The sequence below is a fragment of the Catharus ustulatus genome, chromosome 9 (genome assembly GCF_009819885.2).
Source record: "Catharus ustulatus isolate bCatUst1 chromosome 9, bCatUst1.pri.v2, whole genome shotgun sequence".
Lineage (NCBI taxonomy): Eukaryota > Metazoa > Chordata > Aves > Passeriformes > Turdidae > Catharus > Catharus ustulatus.
Genome location: NC_046229.1, coordinates 24362105 through 24388227, shown reverse-complemented (window position 1 = coordinate 24388227; position 26123 = coordinate 24362105). Strand labels below are relative to the sequence as shown.

The 26123-nt window shown below is 36.0% G+C and overlaps 1 protein-coding gene across 4 annotated transcripts in view; it reads right to left on the bottom strand.

Moving 5' to 3' along the window:
• Window positions 1–26123, bottom strand: part of KCNT2 (potassium sodium-activated channel subfamily T member 2) — a 115337-nt gene that overhangs the window by 74407 nt on the left and 14807 nt on the right. For all 4 annotated transcript variants that reach the window (XM_033067737.1, XM_033067738.1, XM_033067740.1 and 1 more), the window contains exons 2-6: window positions 13321–13400; window positions 7804–7903; window positions 5030–5086; window positions 4227–4275; window positions 2923–2982 (exon numbers count right to left, since the gene is read on the bottom strand). In XM_033067737.1, the coding sequence (XP_032923628.1) occupies window positions 2923–2982; window positions 4227–4275; window positions 5030–5086; window positions 7804–7903; window positions 13321–13400 (346 nt within the window). The remainder of the gene's footprint in view (window positions 1–2922; window positions 2983–4226; window positions 4276–5029; window positions 5087–7803; window positions 7904–13320; window positions 13401–26123) is intronic.

Below are 26123 nucleotides of genomic sequence, written 5' to 3'. Positions count from 1 at the left end.
CTGTATTTATCTTTTATCTTTACTTTGTATTTTTTCTTTCCGAATTGTTTTGGAGAGGGAAGTAAAGAAGAAATCGAGTGTTTAATATTTAAATTACAACTACAATATAAAGTTCTCTATTTCTGCCACCAACAGTTCAGAACACTTCAGAATTTTTTGGAACTTAATCTTGCATCCATGAAATGAGAGGTTTCCCCACATATTTCAGTGAGGTGGTATCGATCTTTTAATTTGCTTACTGCTAGCAACAGGATGGGGATAATTCTACTCTTTTTTCCAAATCTGCGCAGTGGCTGTGAATGATTAAATGTGGAGATGAAAATCCACATATTAAAAAAGAAAGTAGTTGAACTTCAGTGACTTACAGCTTTACTAATGCTTTGTATCAGGACTCTCCTCATAGGTAATGCAACAATAGTGTAGCACATACCACAGCAGTATTGTAAAAATTTGCAGCAGAGGGTTATTTTTTCAGTTGCAATGACATGTGCATCTTCCCTGAAAAAATAACCACCTGATACAGCCACTGAAAATTAAATACAAACTCCACATCATATAAAATTCTTTCTCCATTTTTAACTCTTCACATCTGGAAGCCACTATACCTCAGGGACAGGTATTATTGTCTTCCATGTAATTGCAATTGGTGGTAGTCAGACATACACCTGAAATTATGAGGCTGTAAACTGAGGGGGTTTTGCATGAAGGTAAAATTAAAATCAAATCTGATTTTACAAACTGAACCATTTTGTGATTTTACAAATTTCCTCATTTTTAAAGTAAGGAGTTTCCTCTTCTGCATTATAGAGAAGAAATGTCACATAATTTACTTGTGTAGCAAAATGCCAGTATGGATGGACTCCAGGTAATTAGGGATGTATGCAGCTGTAGGATTCTGGCTTCCACATGGAAATGCATCATAAGTTCCACAAAACTGCCTTTTGCAGTGAGAATGTATGGTGCTGCTCAAAGCCCTGAGTGCCTGAGCACCAGGCATATGCAGGATTGCCAGATGTCTGTGGCAAGTTTTGACAATGGAGATTTTTGATGTAGACATCTTTCAGAATTCTAGCCAAGGACAAACCCTCATGTAACACTTCAGGCTGTGAGAATGCAGATTGCAAACCTTCCATTCCTGGATCCAAGTGATCAGCATCACAACACAGTGCCACACCCTTTGCATTCCTCTCCATTTAAAAGCTATAAAAAATGCAAGTTCACTGCATCATGGTAGCATGATATACTACTCTGCCCTCACTATTCTGCATGTTGAATCATTTCTCATGTCATGAACCAGGTATCAGAAAGACCACTGGAGTATTCTCTCAAATGAGTACTTTATTCATTCATTTTACAGCTTATTTGTGAAATCCTAGTAATGTGCACTGCAGTGCAAATGAAATCATCTTTCACTTGTTTTCTTACTCTCTGACTTGTAAAAGTTAGTTACTTAAATTGTGAAAGTTTTGAAATGTTTTCCATAAAATAAGTAACCTGTTACAGATTTACCTGAACCAAGGGACCTTTGGACACCTTGCCTGTGCAGAGAAGCCTTACAGAGGGTGAAATAATACCCATTCTTAGCTTCAAGAGAATGGTTTAAAACTAGGAAAACAGAGGGAAGGAGGTGTTTGCATCAAGAGGACTGACTGAAAAACTTGTTGCTCCTTAGATTTGTCCTTTAGTTCTTTCTCTTATGGGGAGTGGAGTCACAAAATTGCCTCAACTTCTGTGACAGGTGTATGAATCAAATTAGGGCAGTGGAGCTTCCCATCTATCACACACTAATAAGTAACTTCTCATGGAAGCTGATTTGCCAAGAATTCATCTTTTGTACCCACTGAAACTGCTGCAAATCACAAGCAGAATGGATGAGGATGAAATGCTGCCCAATAAACTCGAGAACAGCACAAATTGTGATTGCCCTTTACTGTTTTGCCACCAGGACATAAATTTTGGACTATTTCTGCTCATAATTGATTTGTACTTGTAACTCCCAACCCTTAAATAATATATGCTCCAAGGATTAAGAAGAATAATTTTTAGACAGCAGACAACTGCAAGCCTCTTAGCATTATTGGGCACTAAGGAAAACATTTATGCCATAATCACTCAATAAGCACACTGAAATACAAGTCTCTAAATTCTACTGAGTGTCAGTAGTACAAAATATAATACAAAAAAAAATATTACCCCCCAAGATATTTTCAGATTTAGAAATCAAATATTTTCACATTTTCTTTGGTAAATGATTTCAAATGCTATTAGTATTTTTCTCCTGAAGATACTAAAATGCAGAGATAGAGCAGAACAAAATGGAATAAAGAAAAAGGAATAATTATATTATAATTATATCACTTTTAAAGGAGAATGCAAATACAAAAATACATTGGATTCATATTAAATTACTTCAAAACATTTTCAAAAGATATTCCAATAGCATCACACATATGGATAACACAAGTATGTAGATATCCCTTTATTTTTATTTTTTTCAGTTGTTCTGTGCACAGTTTTAGAGGGCTACACCTCGAATTGTATGTATTGAGTAGATACAGCTTTGTAATCAATGACAAATGTGTCCAATAGATTATGAGCACAAAAATAAAACTGTACAATTGAAAAATCAGTGTCAAAAAATCAAGGTCACTTTTGAGAATGTGTTTTCAAATTACAGTGTGCCAGTGGACAGTGGAAAATAGTGAGCATTTAACTGTGGCTTCCACTCTTTAGATATTAGAGTTGGCTCATAACTTTGGGAAACAGGGCTCCCTGTGTGACAATATGCCATCCTCAAAATGTGTGTTTTTCTCAACTCCCTGCCTGTACACCAGCACGGGCACAGGTACATAAGCTTTATATTAAAACATTTAACTCATTATTTTTTTAATGAATTGCCTAAAAATAACAAAGAGTACTTACCTTGTAGCTTAGATAACTTAGCAACAGAGTTTCAAAGAGACTTATTACAGCCACAGACACCTTAAGTGAAGTGAAAAAAGTGTATTAACACTTGCTTTTAGAGAATATAAATTAACATTACAATGAAAATAAGAGATTATATTAAAAAGTTTTTCCACAAATCTTCTGAAACCCTCTCAGCTAAGAGCATTTTGCTTTAAGCTTAGATATTGTTATTTTTCTGAATTTCATTTATTCCTAAACAGTACCAAAATCTTCCCACATGACAGAGAGAGAAGGAAGCTGCAAATAAGGAGTCAGTCAGCTCTTTATGTGTGGAAAAATAAATGTTTTTCTTACTGTGTATAATGCAGAAAGTTGAAAGCAGCAAAAAATGATACATATGAATAATTATTGATTTTAAGATTTAAATGTAGTTGAGCTCGCTTTACCAGCCTCCAATTATTTGTAGTTATTACATGTATTAAATGGTTTAAAATATTTAAATAGTCAAATATCAAAACAGTAAAACAAAATAGTTAAATCTTTATAGATATTAAGAATTTACTTAAGTTCTTTGCATAGAAAGTACTTATATTTTAATGTGTATCATGGAAATATTCCATCGAGATGGATTCTATGAGGCTGCAGCCTGAGAGCAAACCTCAGGATTTTAAATTTTAAATTAATGTTCCCTAGAGCTGAAAACTCTGAAGGGTGCATAGTGTCTTTATCTAGAAGTAAAAAAGATGCTATGAATTGGGAAATAATTAAAATATACAAAATTATGAAAATAGGCAATCAAAATATATCAGCTTATCCATATAACTAATAGTTTTAGATAAACTCAGGCTTTATTTTCAAATAAATTCCTACTTCTACCAAATAGACATGCTAGAAAAAGACCATATACATAGACAAATAAGTATCTCAGTATTTTTAAATTAAATTTAATAAAGTATTCTGAACACTAGGTCAAAAGTCATTCAAACTGTGCGTATTCTAAAGGTACTTTCAAGGGCTTCTTCCCTTAGGAAATTGTGTATTAGGTAGAGATACAATCATTGCATTGGCATTCACCAATCATTGTGAGAGAATATAATGGTATAACCAATCTGGAAGTATTCTCTTAGTAAAAAAACACATTTCACAGAGAGCAGCAGTACAGATCAGCTGATCTTTATGCTTCTGCTGTACTTGGTGTTCAAGATTTCCTTGCTGACATCAATATTTCCAAGTATCCTTCCACACTGCTACAATTCCATAAATCAATATCATCTGCAGTTGTTACATGGAAATAATTTAATTGGTCATTTGCATATTACCTGTAATCCCCATAAAGGCAAGCTTCGATTCACCCAAATAATGGGAGACCTGTTCATTACAGTAAGGAAATAAATATTAAATTAATCATAATCTGGAGTTTCAAACAAGAAAAAAATATTAAATTAATCATAATCTGGAGTTTCAAACAAGAAAAAATATTGTACATAAGAATGGAAATTAGAGCAGACATATTGAAAAAAAATTCTCAGCAATAATAACTAATATTATACTAAGCTAATAACTAATACTAAAACTAATAATCCCCTGAGTATTGACATATATTTCTAATCCACAGCAAATCATCAGGCTCCTGTGGGAAACTGGCAATCCTTTTGTGTGAACATTTTGCTGTCTGTATAATGATATAAAGGGTATCTAACTCTTAGGGGCTGTCATGTCTTGGAGGAATCCTATCAGTGCTAACAGGCACTTGACAGAGCACCACTGGAATGGGACACTCTCAGTAGCACAATAATTTTCTGTTAATCATTTACTGCTATTCAGGATTTATTTTTTTAATTAAGGGGGTTTTTTTTAATTTCTGCAAGGTATCAGCATTGATGGAACCCAGATTTCATCCCAGCATCCAGTCTAGCAGTTCACTTTGCAATCAAGAGGAAGAATTAAAATATTAAATGCAGTTTGAACATTCAGAAATGTAAGTAACAGCTGGAGATTTATAGAAACATCACTGCTATATGCTAAAATGCCACCATCCCAGATGGAAATGGATTTGTCTTCCTGTGTTACCTTCCCACTATCCTGTGGACTTCTGGTTTGCTGTTTTAACTTAGGAACTCACCAGTCAATTGTTCCAGGTGTGTAGTTTTGATTGGAACAACTCCGGTTCAATTCCTTACTGATAGTTGCCATACCATCCATGCAAAGTCCATGTCCATTAGCAAACGTGTATGGGAACACAGGCATAAAAACATATGGGAGGAAAGAACATTAATGGCATCATTAAGTGGTCTATGAAATGCATGCAACAGTTTGAAACCTAAGGTAATCGATACATTTTAAAAAGTAAAGTTAACTTTTAGAAAGTACAGCTGTCTGTGTTCCATATCTGTAGATAAGGGACTAATGAAGCATTCCAGGTTACATTTTTCAAAGATTTCTCCTCAAATTTAAAAACAAGAAAGCAGAAATGATACTTTGTAAAACTGAACTAAGTACACAATATATACTGAAGATCGAGAGACCCTAGAAATCCTATCCCATGGAGAGATTGTGATACAAAGAGCACATTCTCAGCAGGAAACACTGCACTTGACACCCTCTGCTGAGGATGTGAGGAGGGCTGGAGATGCATGCAGCAGTATTTCGAGTACAAAACTGGTGATACCAAAGTAAAAATATTGGCCATTATACGCTTGATGTTATCTTGCCTTTAATTGCTGGCACAAGTCTTCCTTTTAAATGGTCATATAAGGTTGTGGGAATATATAATCTGTAAATGATGACAAATATCCTTGCTCATCCTTGGCAAGCAAGGTCAGCAGAAAATAAAGGGATGTGCAGCCCACAGATTAGCAACAGCTGTATTTGTACCAACTATGAGGGGGACAGTGTTAGATTGCACTCATTAATAAGGATGCTTTATGTCTTAAGCTCTTTCCTGTACACCTGCTGTGCCTGAAGGAGTAAATGAAAAACACCAACTTGTGCAGGCATTTCTGAAAAACAGGAAATAAATCTGATGAAAAGAATTCCTCCCAGATTTGCCACTTTAAAAGCAACCAGGTGAAAATATCTTCTGTGGCCATGCTCTCAGCACCCTGAGTAGTTTCTTTCATCAGGCTGTGACACAGTACCTAGAAATTATTTTTTCTTTCACATCACCACATCTTTAAGAATGCAAGCAGGAGTTTTGGTATCAAGCCCTCAGTATCTCTAGGGCATTAATGGGGTTGTCTGGCACACCTTCTAAGAATAGGGCACTAGTGAGGAGGTAGAAGGGCTTACCTGAATCTTCTCAGGCAGACAAATGTTATTCAGAGACAGAACACACCAACTACTCTCTTAGATGTACCACAACACCATGTAAGGGAATAACATGTATAGAAAATATAAATACACTCTCTGGTGAACTGTAAAACACTTGGATTGAAGGGGATGCCAGGAAAGGTGTGAGGCATTCAGCAATCTGCAGATGTATATGAATATGCATCTTTGCATATAAATACAAAAGTATATTTGGCACAAGGTCTGATATTTTAACCTGTCCTGCACACCCAGACAGAACCATGCAGTACAATATACTCATTTGGGCTCACCAGAGATCTCATAATGAAAAAATTGCAGCATGCCAGAAACCATGATTCGATGGAAAACGTTATGTCTCTGAGTTGCTAATGTGTGTAAATTTATAAGGATGGATTTCCTTTTCTCCACAACTTTTTGTGAAAACTTTACTTCTTGTTTCCTCTTAATGAAGAGACATTCTAAGGTATATGTAGAGTAAAAAGTAGTTTTTTACTGGTCTTGTTTTTCAGGGAAATTTCTTCACAGCCCTTTTTCAGATCTTACAAATTCTCATGATAAATTTTGACCAAAAACAATCTCAAATGCATCTTCTGTACTTCTTATTCACATATCCTTCTCTCATGCACTGCTGAATAAAGCAAATATTCTTTACCTCTCTTTGCTTTGGATTTCATTCTTGTAAAGTAGAGCTCCTGTGCACTACCTTTTTTTTTTTGGTGTTACCCTTATAGATTTAACTGATATCCAAATATTAAAATTGGAAATCAAACTCTATCCCTTGCCTAACATTGTGTGAAGACTGCTGGTTCTATCATCCTAAGCTTAGTATTTTCTTATGTGCTTTGTTTCTTTCATCATTTAAGGACAAAAGAATCAAATCAAGTGAAAGGAAATATGTTAATAAAACGTGATGCTTATTAACATCAAAAATTGAGGAGAATCAATATTCCCAAGATACAAATACAACAGAAGTACAGGATTAAATAAATTATAATTTCTTCTACATTTGGTGATTAATTGTGTAACACATTGAAAAAAAAGAGGCTCATACAGAATAAAATTCTTACAATTCAGGGTGTGCTAAATCATGCATTATATCCATACATCATAGTGAGTATAGAATGTACTTTTGGTCTCACTCTTCTGAAGCATTTAGAGAAAGCAGAAAGCTAGAAAATTATCAATATTACCTGCAGGAAAACTCAGTTTCATGTATTTGTCTGTCCATTTCCAGGATCTGGGATTTTAAGTCATTTAAGCAAAATCCAAAAAGAATTGTTGCATGAACTGGGAATTTGCAATTTTACATAGAAATGTTATGTAATAATAAATTTAAAATATATGTTTGCACAATTATGTCTGATGCACTGTATCTAAGGAGAGAGCCAGGATTATTTTAGCGGTAAAGGGAAAAAATTATATTCTTATTTTAGTTCTCATTTCCATTCACAATCTAAGACCAGCTTTGTAATTCTTTCAAAATATCTGGAAGACATAAAACAAATGCTTCATATAGTCATTAATTTATTTCTTATAACTTAAATAATGCTTTGAGAGCAGAAATGAGGAAAAAGCCCCAAAGGTTACCATCCAAGTCCTTGTGTAGGATCATCCAGGAGCACACGAACTATATACAGGAAACAGCTCAGTAGCTTGAGAGAGAAATTGAATAATCGTATTCTTAGGCCTAGTTTTAAAAGAAAACAAAAGAAAAGAAAACGAAATTCTGAAATAAGTACAGGGCTTTTAAAGTTTCACCAATCTTCAAGGTAAAACTAAAAGGAACCAGAGTAGTCCTGTAGTAAAAAGAAAGTATCTCTATAACCAGTCTGGGTTAAGACTCAGCCTGTTTTAATGTAAAGAACAATGCAGCCACTTGTTTGAAAGCTATTCCATGCTGTTAGTCCTTAGTGATGCCATTATTTGGGTCTTTAGTAGCTTGAAAAGTTCTCTTTCTTGGGAGGGGAACCAGAACTATGCAATGCTTTTTGAGATACAGGATACAGTAACATGAAAAGACATACTTTCAACCACAGGCAGAGGATATACAGTGGCAAGCATTTAAATATTAATATCTAAAAAAGCCTTCATGCAGTAGCTTCACATACAGAATATATTAACTCTATTCCAACTTATAAAATATTAAACTGGAGTTATTTAATGCTGAAGTTGAATAACTACACATTCAAGAATCAGAACATCTAAAACTCATGCTGAATCCACAACTGAACTGAATCAACAACTTGTTCTACAGACCATATAAATATTGAGATGTTCTAGCTGAATAGATATGCCACAAATACTACCACAAAATATGACACTATTTCCCAGAAACACAGGTGTAATGCACAAAGACAGGATTCCTTCAAAGGGATCCACATGGACACTTACTTCTATCACATGGGCAATTTATTTCACTGTCAATTGGAGCCATTATCTACTGAAGTGGAACTTTTTTGTATTTTCATGTAATTTTGCAGTCATTAGAAGATTAAAGTTTATAATTTTAGTACTGCCATTGAATTCAGCAGACTTTTTTGCTAGTGTCAGTATTTGCATCGGACTCTTAGATGTAAGCATTCATTTAGTAATTAAGTTAAAACTGTCAGTTGACTAACGTTAAGTGACTGGAAATCACTTAAGCAATATTTTTTTAGTCTTGCAAACCGAGAGTCCAGTTCTGTGTGGTTGAGCCCTTCTATCCAAAGCAGAATAGTCTGAGTCTTACCCAGATGTGACTTCCCTTGCCCCAGTCACATGAAGGACACTGTGCTTTATTGTTGTTTTGCAAATACTTCAGTAGGTCTGCTGAACTCAATGTAATTACTTCTGTGGTTTAAGAACTACCCAAATAATGCATATCCAAAGCTGTGTGCATACATTTCTTTCTAAGGAGAGAATCATAATAATTTTATGGTAATATTACTCTTTTTTTAAACTTTATTCAGTCCTAAGTTCAAAATCAGCACCTTACAGCTAAAACTGATAAACCAGTTCTTATGTCTACTAGTTCCTTTCCCATTAAAACTCCATACAGAAAAATAGAAAATGGATTCTTAAATATTTTACCATGCAATTTCAGAGAGAAATATTTAAGTTTATTACATAAAACTGCTTATTACTTTTAACTGTGAAGTTGCAGTTAGCACATAAGAACTTACAGCACCTTGTTTCTGTGAACTAAGGGTTAAAATCCTGTTGTCCGTGAGAAGTCCCACGGGTGTTACTGCCAATTGGGCTTGAGAACATTAACCTATGGATTCCTGCTCCCCTATCAAGAGTAATTAGCCACAGACTAGTTATTTATTTATTTATTGGAAGGAAGGACAGACAGACAGACTATCCTATTATTTGACTTGGTCAGTGCTATGATCCTCATTTATGGGTTTTTTAAGTGTTGCTGAAGAAAACATTTGTTTGTCCTAAGCCTTTTGACTAAGTCTGCTGGAATATGAATGGTTGCCCTAACAACCAGGCTATTACAACTAGAAAAGCAGATAATGTACCAAAAAAACCCCTAAACAAACAAGCCTACCAATTTTGTGTTGTCTAACTTTCTTGGGCAAGTACAGAAGTCTGTTGCTTTTCTCCTGCATTTTAGCTCTGTTAAATGTTATTCTTGGTGTGAAACATTTGTTTTCTGCATTGATAATGGCCTGATTTCTAATCATCCTTTGAAATTATATGTTGGCTTAAATGACAGAAGAAAATGGTTCTTTTCTGATTAAAAGCTACATCAATACAGTGTATTGATGCCCCAGCCCACTGCCTTAAACCCTTAACTCTCAAACCTTAGTTCTGATAGACCTGGAACTCAGGCTCTGGAAATCTCCATAGGAATAGCTGCTTCCCACAGAATGGGAGGCAGGGTTTTCCAACCAGCCGTGCTTTCATCTAAGGGTTTCAGTCAGCATCTCTAGAGAGTGCATTTCATGGCTGGGGTTGTTTATAAAGCAAAGCAAAGTCCAGGTTCTGTAGCGTAGGTGATTGGGTCAGTTATTAAAATCCAAATATGGAAGAACAGGCTGCAAGTCTGTCCTGGTCACCTCTCCTTGCTCTGTGTGCCTCAGCTATTAGCAACATATGCAGCCACCTTGCAAAATTTTGGATAATTAATGCAGGCCTAACAAACGCATTTTTTTTCTCTGGCAGAGAAATTCTGCAGCCTCCTAGCTGGAGATTCACATGTGAGTTGGAAGCAATGCATGTGCTCCACTATCATGGAGATGTAGGATTTCAAATGTGGGAAGGAAGGGCACAAACACTACAGAAGGCATTTAAAACAGGTTTTCAATTATTATTCTGGTTCAAATTAAGCATTTCATATTTGTTTGCTTCCTGTCTATTTTTGTTCTGTATTTCACATTCTGTCAATGGATCAACATGGTCTGCTTGATTTAATTTCTTTTTCTCCATTCAGAGCCAGATTGCTTAAGTAGCAGGGTCATTGGCACAGAATCTCTCTATGTTTTGAATATGAGTGGTGCCTGAAACTTTCAGCTCCACCTGTTATGCAGTTATGTATTGTTTATTGGGAATGCAATTTCACTGTGTCTATGTAACGCAGTTGTTACACACGCTTGTCTTATTTAAAAGCAGAATTTATAATAACATTTTTAAATCTATTTGTTTTGTGAACTAAATATAACTATGTCAAATCTTAACATTTCTTTCTCATTTTAAACAAGTATTTGCTATTTTTGTAGGCATTTTTAAGTATAGATGATACATTATCTCTTACCACTTATGACTGCGACTTTCACGTTTATTATAAATGATTGGTGCACTCCTTGCATGCATTTTTGTAGATTAAATGTCAGATTTAGACTTGATCTAAACAGAGTAGCAGGTGAGCATTTTAGAATCACCTCCCATTATTCCTTTCCCATAAATCAATAATATATCATTGATTTTCAGCAAAATCATTTCACTGGCAGCTGGCTTTAGGAGCTGGACCAAAATATACTCCTAATAATTCATATCCTAGTGATAGTTACCCTTTATTCCCTCTTCACTGACTTGAAACTTCACTTATATTTTCCCTTTGAGACTTACTGTTGGCTGTGATAATGCAGTGTGTGGTCCTGGCAAGTACAAGCAAGTCATGCTTGTATGACTATATAATTCTCCATTTTCTCTTTTTTTTTTCCTTTTTTTTTTTTATTGGAGTGACACCTCTGAAAGATTTTTTTTGTACATTGTTTGAATTTGATTAGACATTTGCTTGCAGAAGATTGAGTGGAAACCAGATTGGCATGAGACAGATGAAGGCTTGTTTTATCAGTTTATCAGTTTAAACAAAGACAATAATTAATAAAACAGTTGATATTTCAAGTTACTGGCCCATATGTGATTTAGATCAGGATAGTATTCTGTAGAAAATTCTTATAAATTCTAGAGCTGACTGCTCTGGTTGGCAAAACCATGTGATATTATCAAAAACTGTTTGGTGAACAGGTTTGATTTAGTTGCACTATCCAAAAAAATTGCTAGTCCTACTGACAATTTTTTTCTCAATGACAGCAAGTCCATCTTCACCAATATGTGAAGGAAGGTTTTCAGTGCTCTCACTGAACACTGACTAAAATCTATTATCTTTGCTTATCAGCTCCCTGGTACCCTCTGGGCAAGAGACTCCTCCTGTTTCAATGGAGTTTGAATGAGCACATGTGACTGAGTGGCAGGTCACTGCCAGCAGCAGCTTTTTGGAGACTTTCTTTGTGAAGATTCTGGTCCTGAGTACTTGGACAAGAACCAGTATCTGCATAAGAAGAATGAGTGTTTCAGCTTACTAATACTGACTGCTTTGGCTTGGGCTTTTTTCTTGTTTCATTCAAAGCTCTGATGGCTATCCACATCATTCCTATGCTATTTAGGCACCTGAATTAAGATGAATTTCCCATGTGTGCCTAGGTAAGTGTAATAGGTAATGCATTCCCCACGGATGAACCTCCAGAAGCTCTGTTAAACCTGATTTTCTAGCTAAAAACCAGCAATTAATTCCAAAGCCCATATTGGAAATGTCAGTTATTCACAGCCCAGTGCCTTGTTTCTTTTTTCCTTCCTTTTAGAGGAGTATTTTTTTTCCCACACTTGGAAAGTAAAAGAAGCTTAGCCAATAAAATTATCAAGTTCTGTGATGCAAAGCTAGTATTTATTTATTGCTAGCTCATACAGATAGAAGATTTTTTGGTAGGTCTTATTTTTAAAAATTTTATCTCCCCAATTTTGTTTGTCTGGGTATTTTTAGACTGATCAAAACATTTCTTCTTTTATTTTTTCCAGACACAAAACCATGAAACAATTTCAACCATATAAAGGACAAAATATATTCTTTGTATTCTAAAAGCTTTATGTATAAAGCTATTGTAATTTTAGTTCTTTACAAATGAAAGGCAAAGAGAAGTAACTTCAGTCCTGCAACACAGAAGAAAATTAAGGTCAGTTACTTCTCTCCTGACCTATGAACTCCACTGTTCTAACCAAGATTGGATAATATTCCATGTCTCCACCCACCTGGACCAGCTGCATGGATGTATTTAAAAGATTAATAACTTAGTTCCTCCACATTATTGTCTTCCATGACAGCTGATGTCAATGAAGATATATTTAGGTTAGACTATATTGTTAAGACTTCAAGTTAAGTTAGACTATGGCCTAATGACAAGCACTACATTTCTGACATACCCCATACCCAATAATCTCCTTTCCTTTTTTTTTTTCCCCAGTACAGATAAAGTTTGAAATTTTAGAAATACATAATAAAATAGAACACTTCAAAAAGCTTGGTACTTTTGCAGCTTTTTTCCTTTGCCACCTTAAGTGTCTTTGCTTTCCTAGTCACAAGGTCACGACTTATCAATGAGCATTGCTGCCATATCAATGCAAATTAGTCAACTTGATCACGACACAGAAATAAAATCATTATTTCATTTAAGAATTCACGATGTCACTAATTGTTTGATCCTGCACGAGAACATTATTTTCAAGTTTAAATATTTAAACTCAGAAGAAAATTAAAAACTTCACTGTTACCTTCAACTGAATTTGATTTACTTAAAGTATCACAAATATGCTTAATAGAAATTGAGCCAAAATGCTTACTTGATCTTTGGTTTTTGATGAAGAACAGCTTTAGTCTCTCTTTAAATGTATTTTCATTCATATAGAATTCAACTTGCACCCTGAAATAATTTAAAAAGGAAAGTATTAGGATTGGATATGAAAGATAATAAATCAGTATTTCAAAATAATTTGTTTCTCTAATCATCTATTCTTGATATAAAAGTGGAAGGACTTAGAGTGAGTGTTCATCCAAAAGCTCATGTGGCTGAATGACTAATGTTGAAAGTTTTTAAAAAATCCAAACCAAATTTTAAAAAAAGAAAAAAATAATTTAAAAAAAACCAAAACCAAATACCACCACCAGCAGAAGACCTTTTGTTTATCCCCTTTTCATGCAGAATAATTTTCATATTACTTGAACAGTCTACATTGCAAAATAAGAAGGCTCTATGCTTTTGGGTTTTTCATTGATGACCATTCTCCTATTTGCATGTTAGTAGGGAACATTTCCCTACTTGATGTCCAGGTTAAGTCTCCCATCTCAATTGAACTCCCTTCCTGTAAAAGTGACAATTTAATGATCCTTTTTTTTCCTATCATGTTCACATTTCTGATAATTGTCCATGTCTCATTCCACTTGCTTGTACTCACTTATAACCAAATACTTATGAACCAAACAAAACCACCCTCTCTGAACTTGCTTTTGTCACCATGAAACAGTGAGAGCTGAAAGCAAAATTATGTTGCAATTCCCCAATATTGTAGAGAAAATAGCTCTACTCCTGCTTATATTAAAGCAACAGGGGCATCCTTCCCCCACTCCCTCAGACCTGCCTGGATATATTTCATCCTTCTGCCCCTCAGTTCAGCCTGAGCACCACTCATGCAATAGTTACACAGACTAGAAGAGAGAACTGTTGCAGGGACTGGCCAGGGAGGAAGGTGTGCATTAGCTCTGTAGAAAAACTCAGGCTGTGCAGAGCTGTGGAGCTCCAGTGCTTGCTGGAAGATGAGAGCAGCATTAGTTTCATTCTCACTGAAGCCCCTGCTCTACCCAATTTACTGTATCTCCCTCCCTCCAAAGCAGCTCTCCTCCAGCAATGAATCTCTACCCCAACACATCTGTGCCTTCATGAGAAGCCAGAGCTCAGCTGGAGGTCTATTATTGCTAAGGAATAAAGTAACACCACACAAGTGAGTTACTTCCCTATGTCCCCCTTTCTCTGTAGAGCATCATGTTCTGCACAGCTGCATGTACTTTTTCTGTTCATAAGCATGTTTGAACTTTATTTCAGCATTTCTTCACAGTAGTCTTTCATCAAATAACTGTACTTTCACTACTTGATTTTATATCTAGTCATATTTTTCTAGTAGAATCTTGACTTTAGTTTTTCCCTCCTTGCATGTGAAGCCTTTTGCTGAAACAATTTTTGTATGATACAGTTATCTGCAGTGTCTCTCAAATAGTTGTCTACACCAGATATTTCTGTACACTTAAGGAATTGGAGGATTGTTCACTTAGAGGCTCAGAATGGGTGGCATTTCAGACAATGTGACTTCATTGCCTGCTTATTTCCAGAAGTTTAGGCATAGGACAGGGTCATAAAAAGAAGGCTCCATGATTCACTCAGTGAAGTCAGTTAATTTTAACTACTTATTGTCTTGGGTGTGTTTTATTGTAGTGTTCCTTGTGGGATGGGTAACTCCACTACTTCCTACTCAGAGGAAGCACAGACACAACCTTATTTTTAAGAGTCTATTTTCCAAGGTACTTACTGTCATTAATGCAGTGACAATTTTAGTGGGAAACATCTCCCATGATTTGGCAGCTGCCACATGCTAAGTGTACATACTTAATCTTCAAGGATATATTTCAGGAGGTAAACAAAGCACAAGCTATTGAAGTAAGGGATGTTACTGAAAAGATGCATGGTGGCTTTTGTTTTGTTTTACTTTTTAACACATTCTGAATTAATCTATCAGAGTTTTGGTAAGAAAATTTCAGATATCACTTATCGTGAAAAAGCAACATGTTAACAGTGGGCCATGATTTAATGATGAAGAGGGAAGAGGATGTGGGAGCTAATCACCCTCCTATCACCAGCATTATGAATTGCTCTGATAGCCTTCCAACAGCTGTCTACTTGGCTTTTCTTAGAAACCTGTGCTCACAGCAGACTGGGATTCCACAGTGCAGCAGTTTCCATGGCAAAATGGATTATGATCACTGCTCATGCCAGTTCTGTGGCTCCTTCTCCTTTCCCTGACTTTTTTAAACTTTAGTAGAAACTGTAGAGGCCTTCTTCATTTGCAGAAATACATTATCACACATCTATAATCAATACACTTTCCTCATACTCTGGCTACCAGAGAATATTTCACTTTGTTTCTTGAAGGTTGCTATTTAGTAAGTTAAGTATGACTGGCTGAAGGAGCCCCTGGCAAGGACAGAAATCTCTAGATACAGCTCTTTCCAACACTGCTTTTTATTTCTAAGGAGAACAGTCATTCTACTTGAATGTTTATTACAGTCTTTTAATGGTAAATATTTTACCTCAAGTATTTGCTCTTTTCTGTATTTTTCCCACTATGAAGTGTAGCCTAGAAAAGGAGGTCTTTGGGAACGTACAAAAAATAAATTCTGATCACCCATTGAAATATTGAGAACATTTTGTAGCAGTAGTGGTAAAGGGCTTGAACAAGATTTTTCTGGACTAAATTAGTACAAGTTATTAAGGATTTTTCAAGTGAGGGAGAGAAATTCTTGTGACACACATAAAACTTTATTACTGTGTTGCGGGATATTTGAAATTTGATTTCAAGCAAATGGTTTTGACAAAATGGCCCACCATGCAGATCATGAAGATAGTACATGTGCAGGCAGAACACCTGGTCTACAGAATAGATTTGGGTTTATTCTGCATTTATAATGTAATTTGAAAGTGTAGTTTCAACAATTCGTGCTTCATGTTTATCTTACTGTAAAAGACAGTCCACCCTAACCAGAAGGAAGTCAAGCAGAAGGATTAAAATGCTATTCCTTAATGGTGGTTACAGAGAGAGAAATGGTTGAAGAATTAAAGGACTTTGTTTTGGCAGTCAGTTAATAGTTCCAGAAAGTTTTAGTACGTTGACTATTCCATGAAAAGTTGCTGTTGGAAGTTAAAAGAACAGGTCTTGTACTTTACTGACTCTTACTTCAGCTGTTGAAAATGCACAAATACCTGATGCGCTTGTAGCAAAAACAACTGAAGTTGTATTATTGTCCTGAAAACACAGTGTGGTGTGTCACAGCTCAATACCATTGGTAGTGGTCTTCATTAGTTTAAGCCCAAAGAACAGTGATGTCACTGAAGTAATTTCAAATCTTTCATACTGTAAGAATCATCTTGAAGTACCCCAAGTCCAAGTTCTCACTGCATTGTTAAAATTCAGATAAGATGCAATTTGAGAAGTACATTTTAATTTAATACAAAGTATAGCAGAAAAATCCTAATTCCTGTCAAGGACACTAATGCAGAGCACTACTGGTGGCTGTAAAACACTGGGACCAATTTGTCTCCTCTCTGGTTACTTATTTTTCCTGCATTTTCCCATTACTATTTACAATACCATTGTAACCCCAAAGCCACACTTTCCAATAGTAACAGTATTATCTTGCACCCTCAAAGCTACAAATTGTCTTTCGTTCATGTTAAAAAACAGATTTGGCAGAAATAATCACTTCACAAATGAAAGTATGAGCTGGATTTCTCACTCCATGCATGCCAAGAGCTGTAAATGTTTATGTTTACTATTTATTGATGTTGGAATGAAGAACAGGTATTAAGTGTACAAACAGAGCCAGTCTGAAGAAAAATACTTACATTTATTTAAATCCATCGTTTTAGAAAAAGATATCTCATATTTTCCTACAAAGAAAGCCTCGTAATAGAAAAAGAATTTAGGGGTTTTTAACTGGGATTTACCAATTCAATATATGTGAAATCCTGTTACATTTCAGACCCAAAGCTTATTATGCAGGGTATAGACAGGTGCTTAAAAATGAAGCACCGGAACTCCTAAAGTGAACTGCTATCATCAGATCTTATTTTACTGCAATAAAAAGAGAATAGGCATTTTCTTCTTATAGCTTTCATTAAAGGGATTAGTGTGTTTTAAGGATGACTGAATGGGTAAGACTTCTATTTGAAGTTTTGCAAGTTCTGACACACTCAGAACTCTGTTTCAAAAGCACAGTAAGCACACTGAAAGTGTTTGCCATGCACTGGGCTGATGAAATCTAACTTTTGCAATATGGTCCTGCACTTTCTTAAACATGATTCTAACAAGTGCAGAGTACTTAAAACTGACAGGTATAAGGCCATTTTCTGATAGAGATTTTTATCGGTTTAGTAGGAACAAGCCAATAAATATTTTGAAGAACTCTGCAGAACTGTGATTGTGTAATACTGTCTTGCAGATTCTTTATGATATCTCACACTGGGAAACTACACGACAGAACACAGTTTCCACAGGGATTTTTACTTAGAAGCTGCCTTTCATATCAGTGAATCTGAGTTATACTCTTTAGTGTTTTATTTCCAGACAAACCTATATTCATATGATTATGTAATTGAATGTTAACATAACTAATAGATTTATAGATACCAGGTGTTACCAGTGTCACTGTAAATAATTCTCTGCATTAATTAAACAGAAATAGCATAAGCTGAGTTAATAACAAGCCATAAAATAAAGGACCAAGGATGCATAAATAATCTTAGAGATTAGAACTGTATCTTGTGCTCAAATTCTTTTTAGTAACTACTTTAGTGATACTTTAATTGAAACAAAACTAAGACAGCATCAGAAAACTGGCCAAACCAAATTTTTCAGGTTGCACGAAGTAAAAATTTGTATCTGCAACCACAAAAAAATACCTTCAATGTCAAGGCAAACTTTTCCTTTACTTCACTGTTCAAACATCAAAATGCCTAAAAATTCAGCCCTTAATTAAAATTATCTTCCCTACAATTTAAATAGTACATCTGTCTCTATTTTTATGGATATAAATAGAAATGTATCTTGAAATCTGATTGTAGCCAGCTTCATGCTCCTTTTTGCAATCAGCTGGCCTCAGTAACACAAAACTGTCTCTGTGCAACCGATACAGGTCTACAGCAGCAATTAAATATTACAGCAACAGACAGAGGAAATGACATTATCAAACATTTCTGTGGAAAATATCTTCATTTTTTCATTCTTTTGAGGGAAGGATTTTTAAGGGAAGACTAATAGCAAGAGATGAGACTCAGCAGCAGGTAGTATGCATGCTTTTTAATCAATTAATAATACTTTTTTTCTCAATCCCTTATTCACAGTCTTGCACATTCAAAAAGGAAATTATTATCTCATTCCTGCACTCATGAAAATCCAGCAAGAATTCACCATTCTAGTAATGGTGCAGTAATAAAAAGAATGGATTTGCAATCTGTATTAATTGTCATTAGAAATTTTCTTAAAGGAGAAAATACTATGATGCTTTACTATGGGAAAAAAAAATCTGTAAGTAGTTTTCCTCACACACTTGACTTTTTACTGCAAATATACTTTTTTGCTGCAAGTCTATGAGCTGAGGTGAGAAAGTTAATAAAACAAACGTGAATGATGCATTAAGAAATAGTGCATTTTGAAGCTAAAGAAAACCACTGCAGAAAGACACTTGATAAATTTAGTAGATTTCTTTTTAAAACCTTTTTTTCATAAAAGGTGAAGAAATGGATATTTTTAAATGTTTTTATTGCACGTAAAAATAGCTCTTTTTAACTTCTGGGCAAACATACTTCACATGTAGGATATATACAGCACAGAGCTGCTGCAATGAAAATCCATTATGCAAGGCTTTTTTACTGGCTAAGTCTGAGTAATGGGATATGCTCCATGAGTTTGATTCCAGGCACTGTTCAGTTTTATGGAGTTGTGCCAATTAACCAGACCTGAAGAGCAGGAAGGGTAATTTGTTGCTTTTTTTTTTCCTTTTTATAATAGTGGCAACTACTTGTCAAGAGACTTGAACAAATTCGTTGAAATCAAGCCTTCTGTGGTAACTCCTTTCTGTCAGCCTGGGTTTAACTCTGTATTGGAGCATAAGGATCAAAATACAAAGTAACCCATTGCAAGCCACTTTTTGTACTCCATCCCTCTGTATCACAACTGTTCCTCCCTTATCAGATATTGATCTGCTAACGCAAAGATCCCTCCCCTGCAGCTGCAGCCCTCTCCCTGTCCCCTCCCTGACAGGAGAGGCACACACAGGGTCAGGCAGTTTGCATGAGCATCTCACACACAGAAATTACTGTTCTTAGAGCAATCACACATCTCAAGCTGCTGCTTTAAAATTTAACAGCACTTTCTACTGCAGGATTTTAATGCTGATCACTGCACACCCTTCATTTGAAGTTACTTACTTTTGCTTACCAAACATCTGTATGTTGTAATGTTGCCAATTAATTGTTACCTCAGTAAGACTCTTGTTCTCTCAAAAAACCCCCCTTAGTTATTTTCCCATGTAGACACACCTGTGTCTACCCTAAAGACAGTCTACAGGGTCAAAGATTATTTTAGGAGTAGCCCTCCCTCTATTTGCCTGCTTGTCCCCAGTCTCTTTCTTTGGTCCCCTGAAACTCTCCTCTTTAATTATTCCATCAACTTTCAGTCTACTTCCACTATTGCACACTAGGGTAGCCAACAAATATCAAGGCTTTAATAAATTAACTCTGCAGCACTGCCTAAATGCCACATGGGCACTATGGCCCTTAAAAATCCTTCTTCCTCAAACCCGACAGAAACTCAAAGGTGACCACTTGCAAAAATATTCACTCCATGTCCAAAATAGATGGATGGTAGTGATGGAGTTGAGTCACTCCTACCCAAACACTTAACATGTGATGTTATTTCTCTGTAGATATTATTTCAGTAAGTTTTGATTCAATTTGCTCCCCATTTAACACTTTTCTCTTACAAAGCAAGCAGTAAACAGGATGAGGGACATTGTCATGGAGATTATCCAGATAAAGATAGAAACAGGTGCTCAGAGAAATAACAGCCTTAAATTGTTCTGGTAGATTTGGTAATGTCTAAAGAATTACATGAATAAAAATCTCAGAGACTCATTGCTTACTTTAGATATGGCAGTTCCATACACCTTTCTTACATATAAAGAAATACCTGTGAATGAACGTGCCATCTTAGCTTGTTTTTTGGTTTGGTTGGTTGGGGTTTTTTTGTGTTGGTGTATTAGTCCAGAGCTTAAACCAGCAAAAGCCACTGTGTGAACTTTTGTCTCCCATTAACAAGAGAAAGGATAAGCCCTTGTCTTGACGTTAAGGAAATGCTGAGCAAAGTCTTCTCACTTTGGTCCCTTGCAAGTGACTCGAGTTAGCTTCTGACTATCACAGAAATTCAAATCACTATCTATTTAAACCCTACTTCTCATCTCTAAGTCTCTGACTGCTCTGTTACTCCTCTTCTGTAAGTTATCTTTAACTTCTCATTTTTCAGAATTTCATCTTTTCAAAAACAGCAAGTAGAACAAGGCTGAGAGCCTTGGTATCCTGACAGATTAGATGGCTAATCCCAGGTTTATTTTTACTTTGAAATTAAGAGATTTAATTTTCAGAAATTGCAGCAGAAGGAAGAAGTAAAAAAGCAGATGGATAGAAAAATTTTAAAAAAAAGGAACAAAAAAACTTTGTGGGTGAATCCCAATCTGTCATTTTTAAGTATTACATGACCAAGTGTAAAACATAACTTTAAATTAGTCTTGTTAATATGTTACCTGAAACCAGAACCCTCTTCCTAGTAGTTTTGATCCAATGCATACGTAGATTAATAGAATATCCTATTCACTTAAAGAGTAAAATAATCCAATAGTAAAAATATTCAAACTAGATAGTTTCCTATTGCTTTAAGCATTTAATTAGTATTTTTCTCCCAAAAGAAAGGTAATTTTCTTTCTATGTCAACTGTACAATGTATTTTACATAAAACTGGGAGGTCAGTGTGAGATTCAATAGAGCATATCTACATATTGACTTTAATGTAATTCTACAGCTTTTTATTGTCACCATCTTGTTCTATTATTACTTCTGTTTGCTAGCTTTTCTTCTTTTGTTCTTTTTTACTGTATTATGCTGGTTACACTTGGCAGTCTTCAATTATAGCCAACAATTTATTCAGTGTTTCCTGAAACAAATGCACAGCATAATTACATCAAGTCAGAAAAACAAATTTCAAAGGCTTTGGGTTTTTTTCCAGATTCAAATATTGGGATTTAGCAAATTAATCTACATTTTTATCAATGACATAGTAAATTATAGGGGAGTATTAGCTGCACCCACACAAAAGGAAATGGAACTTTATGAAAAATGGTCTCAAACTTCAACATTCTGTGTGAATTTACATCATCTTATATGGAGCCTTACCCACTGATTAACATTTCATAAGGAGAGAAGTTTCAGAAATGCAATGTTCTAAGATAGAAACATCAACATGTCATGTCAAAAACATGTCCCTTTTTTCCCTCTGAAAATTGTTTTGTTCAATGAGGTAACTATATTTTATATTTTCTCTACTGTTCTTTAAGTAGAAAATAGACCTGGTTTTTCCAAGAAAAAAGCATTCATCAACCAAAGTGTTGTTTTGTTTTCATTTCAATTTTTCATTTCAATTTTGACCCAATTAAAACAGAATGTGCCTTCTCTATTTCCTGTGATGTGATAATAACATGATGCCTCAAAACCTGACTCATATCATTCCCTCAAAAACTATTCACTCTGCTGCAGAAAAAAATCTTGCAGGTAAAATTAATCTTCAGTGAAAGTCCTGTACTCAGTCTACAGCTCACCCTTTCTTGCCCATTCTGCAAAGGCAATCCAGGTACAAGCTACATTTTCAGACACCAGCAGACTTATTGCCAAGTCACAGGAAAGTAAGCAGCGAAATTCCTAAGACACAATAACCTTCACATATTTAGATTTGACTTAACCAGAATGAAGGTTTAGCTTTCAGTGCTCTCATCTGCAGTCTGTGTGTGCATCTCCACACCTGTGATACATCTTTGGTTCTGATTATTTGACCTCTTGGCTGTTTCCTCCAGCTCAGGAGATGTGAAGGAAGAAAAGTGCTCAATTTCTCTCCCTGTTACCACATTTGCCACTTACTCCTTTCCTCCCATCCCTAATCCTCACAACTTCCTCTTGCCACCCCCCAGCTGTCAGCACAGTGTGCTTTGTCACCTCCTCATCCCCTCCGGAGAGGGCTATGATGAGTGTGGAATAAGTGCCAAAGCTGCTCTCCAGGGCCCTCTGCAGCAGAGTCGCTCAGAGCAGCTCACACAGCACAAACAAGGCTGCCTGAGAAGTGCTATGTGGAAGGTAAATCCTTGTACATATCTACACTGCAATGTAAACATTTAGATAGGACTGACAAGTTAAGATTATTGTACTTCCACAGAAATTGCCTGAAAACTGTGCTTGACAGGTGCCTTGTAGTGCAACAGAGTGTAAATAAGTCTGGCAGTTCAAATCACTATTGTAGCTGTAATCCACAAAGGGCAAAACGACAGCACTTATTATTTCTCCAGTTGTGTCTTTAAAAAAAAAAACACAACTAGAAGATAAACAAACGGAAACATAAAAGCATGAGAAAAAAATGTTACAATGGAGTCCTAGCGAGCAACCACCATAAAAAGGCTTAAGCACAGTTTGGTGGAAGCAGTAGCAAAGCCTTATGATGCAGCAAATAAAAGCAGCTCCCCAGGATTTCAGTGTCTGTAGTAGCAAGTACACAATGTCATCAGAGAGGCACAAAGTTCCCTTTCTCCTGCAGCCTGCAGAGCAGCAAAGAGCAGCCCTGAAAGGAGAACAGGGTCAATCCCTGGGATTTGGTTTGAGCAGGCTATTAGAGAGTTGCTGCCAGAGTCTGGCAATGCAGAGGCTCAGGACAAGAGGTGGATGCCTGACAAACTTGCAGGCAAGGGTATACACAACTTCGAAAGTGTGAGAGTGTGTGTGTGTGTGTGTGTGTGTGTGTGTGTGTGTGTGTGTGTGTGTGTGTGTGTGTGTGTGTGTGTGTGTGTGTGTTCAGCATGGACTCTTTTATGCATAGATCTAGGATCTCTGCAGAAGCAGCAAAATCATTAAGGAATAGTCAGCCACATGTCTTTGCTTAATCATCTGTTGGATGCTTAACAGGATTTCAGGACAGTCATCTAGGTAGTTTATAGTTTATAGAGGCAATAGCTGTTTGATTTACATTTGGAACTAGACAGTTGTTTATTTATGAACACATAGTCCCCTGCTCTCAACAATGCAATTGTTTGCCAGCTATCATTAAATCTATCAGTAGTGCCCAACCAACACTTGATTTGCTCATCACCAGATAAACCACCAGTACAGATCTGTGTACAAACCAGATACAAACTCCAAATCACCCAAACCAGGTTGTGCTGACTGTTGGCAGACAGCAGTAGGCACACTGTCAAGTTAGGATGTTGTTTTATGACCAGTGGAAGAAGCTGCCATCTGTACCAGTGAGGGAGAATGTCTCTGCTCACACCCCTACAAATGGGTGATTTCTAGATTAGTCTGACTGGGACTTTGCTTTAACTGGAGACTGTCTATATTCTTTCCTTTGGAGATTTTCAATCAGATCACTTTGTTGATCAGACTTATCTTCATCATTGTGATTCGCACACCTAATGCAAAGGTACAGCAGGAGTAAGCACCCTGGGACAGTGGGAAAGGCAGGCCCTAGTTGCACTTGACTTACAGTGATTGCAATCTCTTTGTATTGGTGTAAAAGACAGTAGAAATTTGCTGCCAGAAGTTAACAGACCAATTCTTAGACGTCCAGGTAAACAAAATCATGGAAAGAAAGGATGGGTGAGGACACCCAAAAGTTCAACAACCAAAAGTTCTGTTCTAGGATTGTGCAGGGTGATGTTCATGGAACTGCATTCCTAACTGTGATCACAGAGGTCATTTTTGCAGAACACATCACCTTTTTACCTGACCATGCTAATAATCATACATTCAAAGCCCTTTTCACAAACACAAGTTACTCCTGTCTAAGATGCTACAGATGTTTCTCTGCAATCTTTCCTTACTGACACTGCCTGTAAATGTTAACTAACAGAAAAACGCCAGAGCACATTTTAGCACTTCAGAACACAGCATGTGGACCACTTGGGTGTCACTGGGAAAATGCTGATGACAATAATAACTATATTGATGGTAAGAACAAAATTAATATGGAAATGTGTGGAAATGAGCTAAGTGTTGATGGAGGGAAAGGCTTGAAAAGGGAGTATACCAGAATGAGGCTATATTTAAACAATATGGCAACAGTGTTTTACTTGCTCTGCTCTTACTTTATTTCCTGTTATCACTTGCCACTCTCTGTTAAATAAATTACCAAAAAGACCAGTTCATTCTACTAAATAACAGACTAAGTCTGCCTTCATGCAGACACTCTTCAACTTTAAAAGAAACCTAATCAAGCAAAGATAAATATGGCTGGCCAAGATAAAACATTATAAGAGCTTTCACCCTTTTAACAATGGCATTTAGGAAACTTAGAATCTTAAATTTCGGCTGTGTAAATTTACACCATCAACTGAAACAGCACTATACACTGCTAGCTTACTAAAATAAAGCTTTCTGTAATTCCCTATTTCAATTTGTAGTGTTTATAAAATCAAAATTGATCCTTTTACAGGCATAGTCAGAAGTGCAAGTCACATGTACAAGTAAGAGGATGCACAAACACAGTATTCCCAAAAGGAGGCTTTTACAGGTCCTATTTTTGTGCTAAACTGATTCTGGAGAAGCTGCAGTTACTCAGAGTCAATAACTAAATCCCCTGTCCCACACTACTGCACAAACACAAATCTACAGCTGAAGGCTATCGAGCCACTGCTCTGCCCAGAGGAAGGCTGTGTTCCATTTATTGTTGTAATCTTGGCCATTTTTCCTGTGTTCATTCTTCCATTTTCATGTTTGCTGTCTTCAAAAACCAAGCCATCCTCAAAACCCTCTAACAGTGTCTCTCAAGTGTTGTGAATCTTCCAGATCAAGGGTAGTTCAGCACCCTGAATTTTCCACTGTTCAATTCATATTTGATCTATACATCCTGGTCTTGTGCCCCATCTACTCACTGCACATGGCTTGACTTCTGCCCCACTCTTTTGGAGAGGGGAATCCTGTGTGCCTGTTTCTCTACAGTGACTAGGCTCCAATGCCAGACACTGAGTTGACATATTTTGTAACCACAGTATTACAGATAAGAGTATAGTTAAAAATAGCAGGTAAATAAAACCACGGCAAAAGGAGAACCAAAATATTCTCATAACGTGCATCAAGAATAACAAAAATGTAAGTACTAGTTAGAATGTCAACAAGAGATGGAAAAAGAATAAATGGCACCCATACCAGGATCTACAAGTTGGATTAACCTGGGAACAAACTAAGAATGAAGCAAATGACAGATATAAATAGACTATGAGCTGTAGCACTCTGCTCCATTATGAGATAATTGGAAGAGATAGATAAGGGGGAAGTCTAAAGTGAACATCATGTACTAAAATTTTTATAAGGCATTTCAAAAGGTTCTCTGGAGATTGATACTGAAGGTAAAAAAATTACATGTTCATACAGAGGAAAAGAAGTAAACAACAGAAAAAGTAAAATAAACATGTCATGATATAACATAAAGTGAGTGCCTATCCTCAGTAAAATACTGCAGAAACTCTAGAAACATGCCATTTTTTTGTATTTTTAATATAATCAATCAGCTTAAAA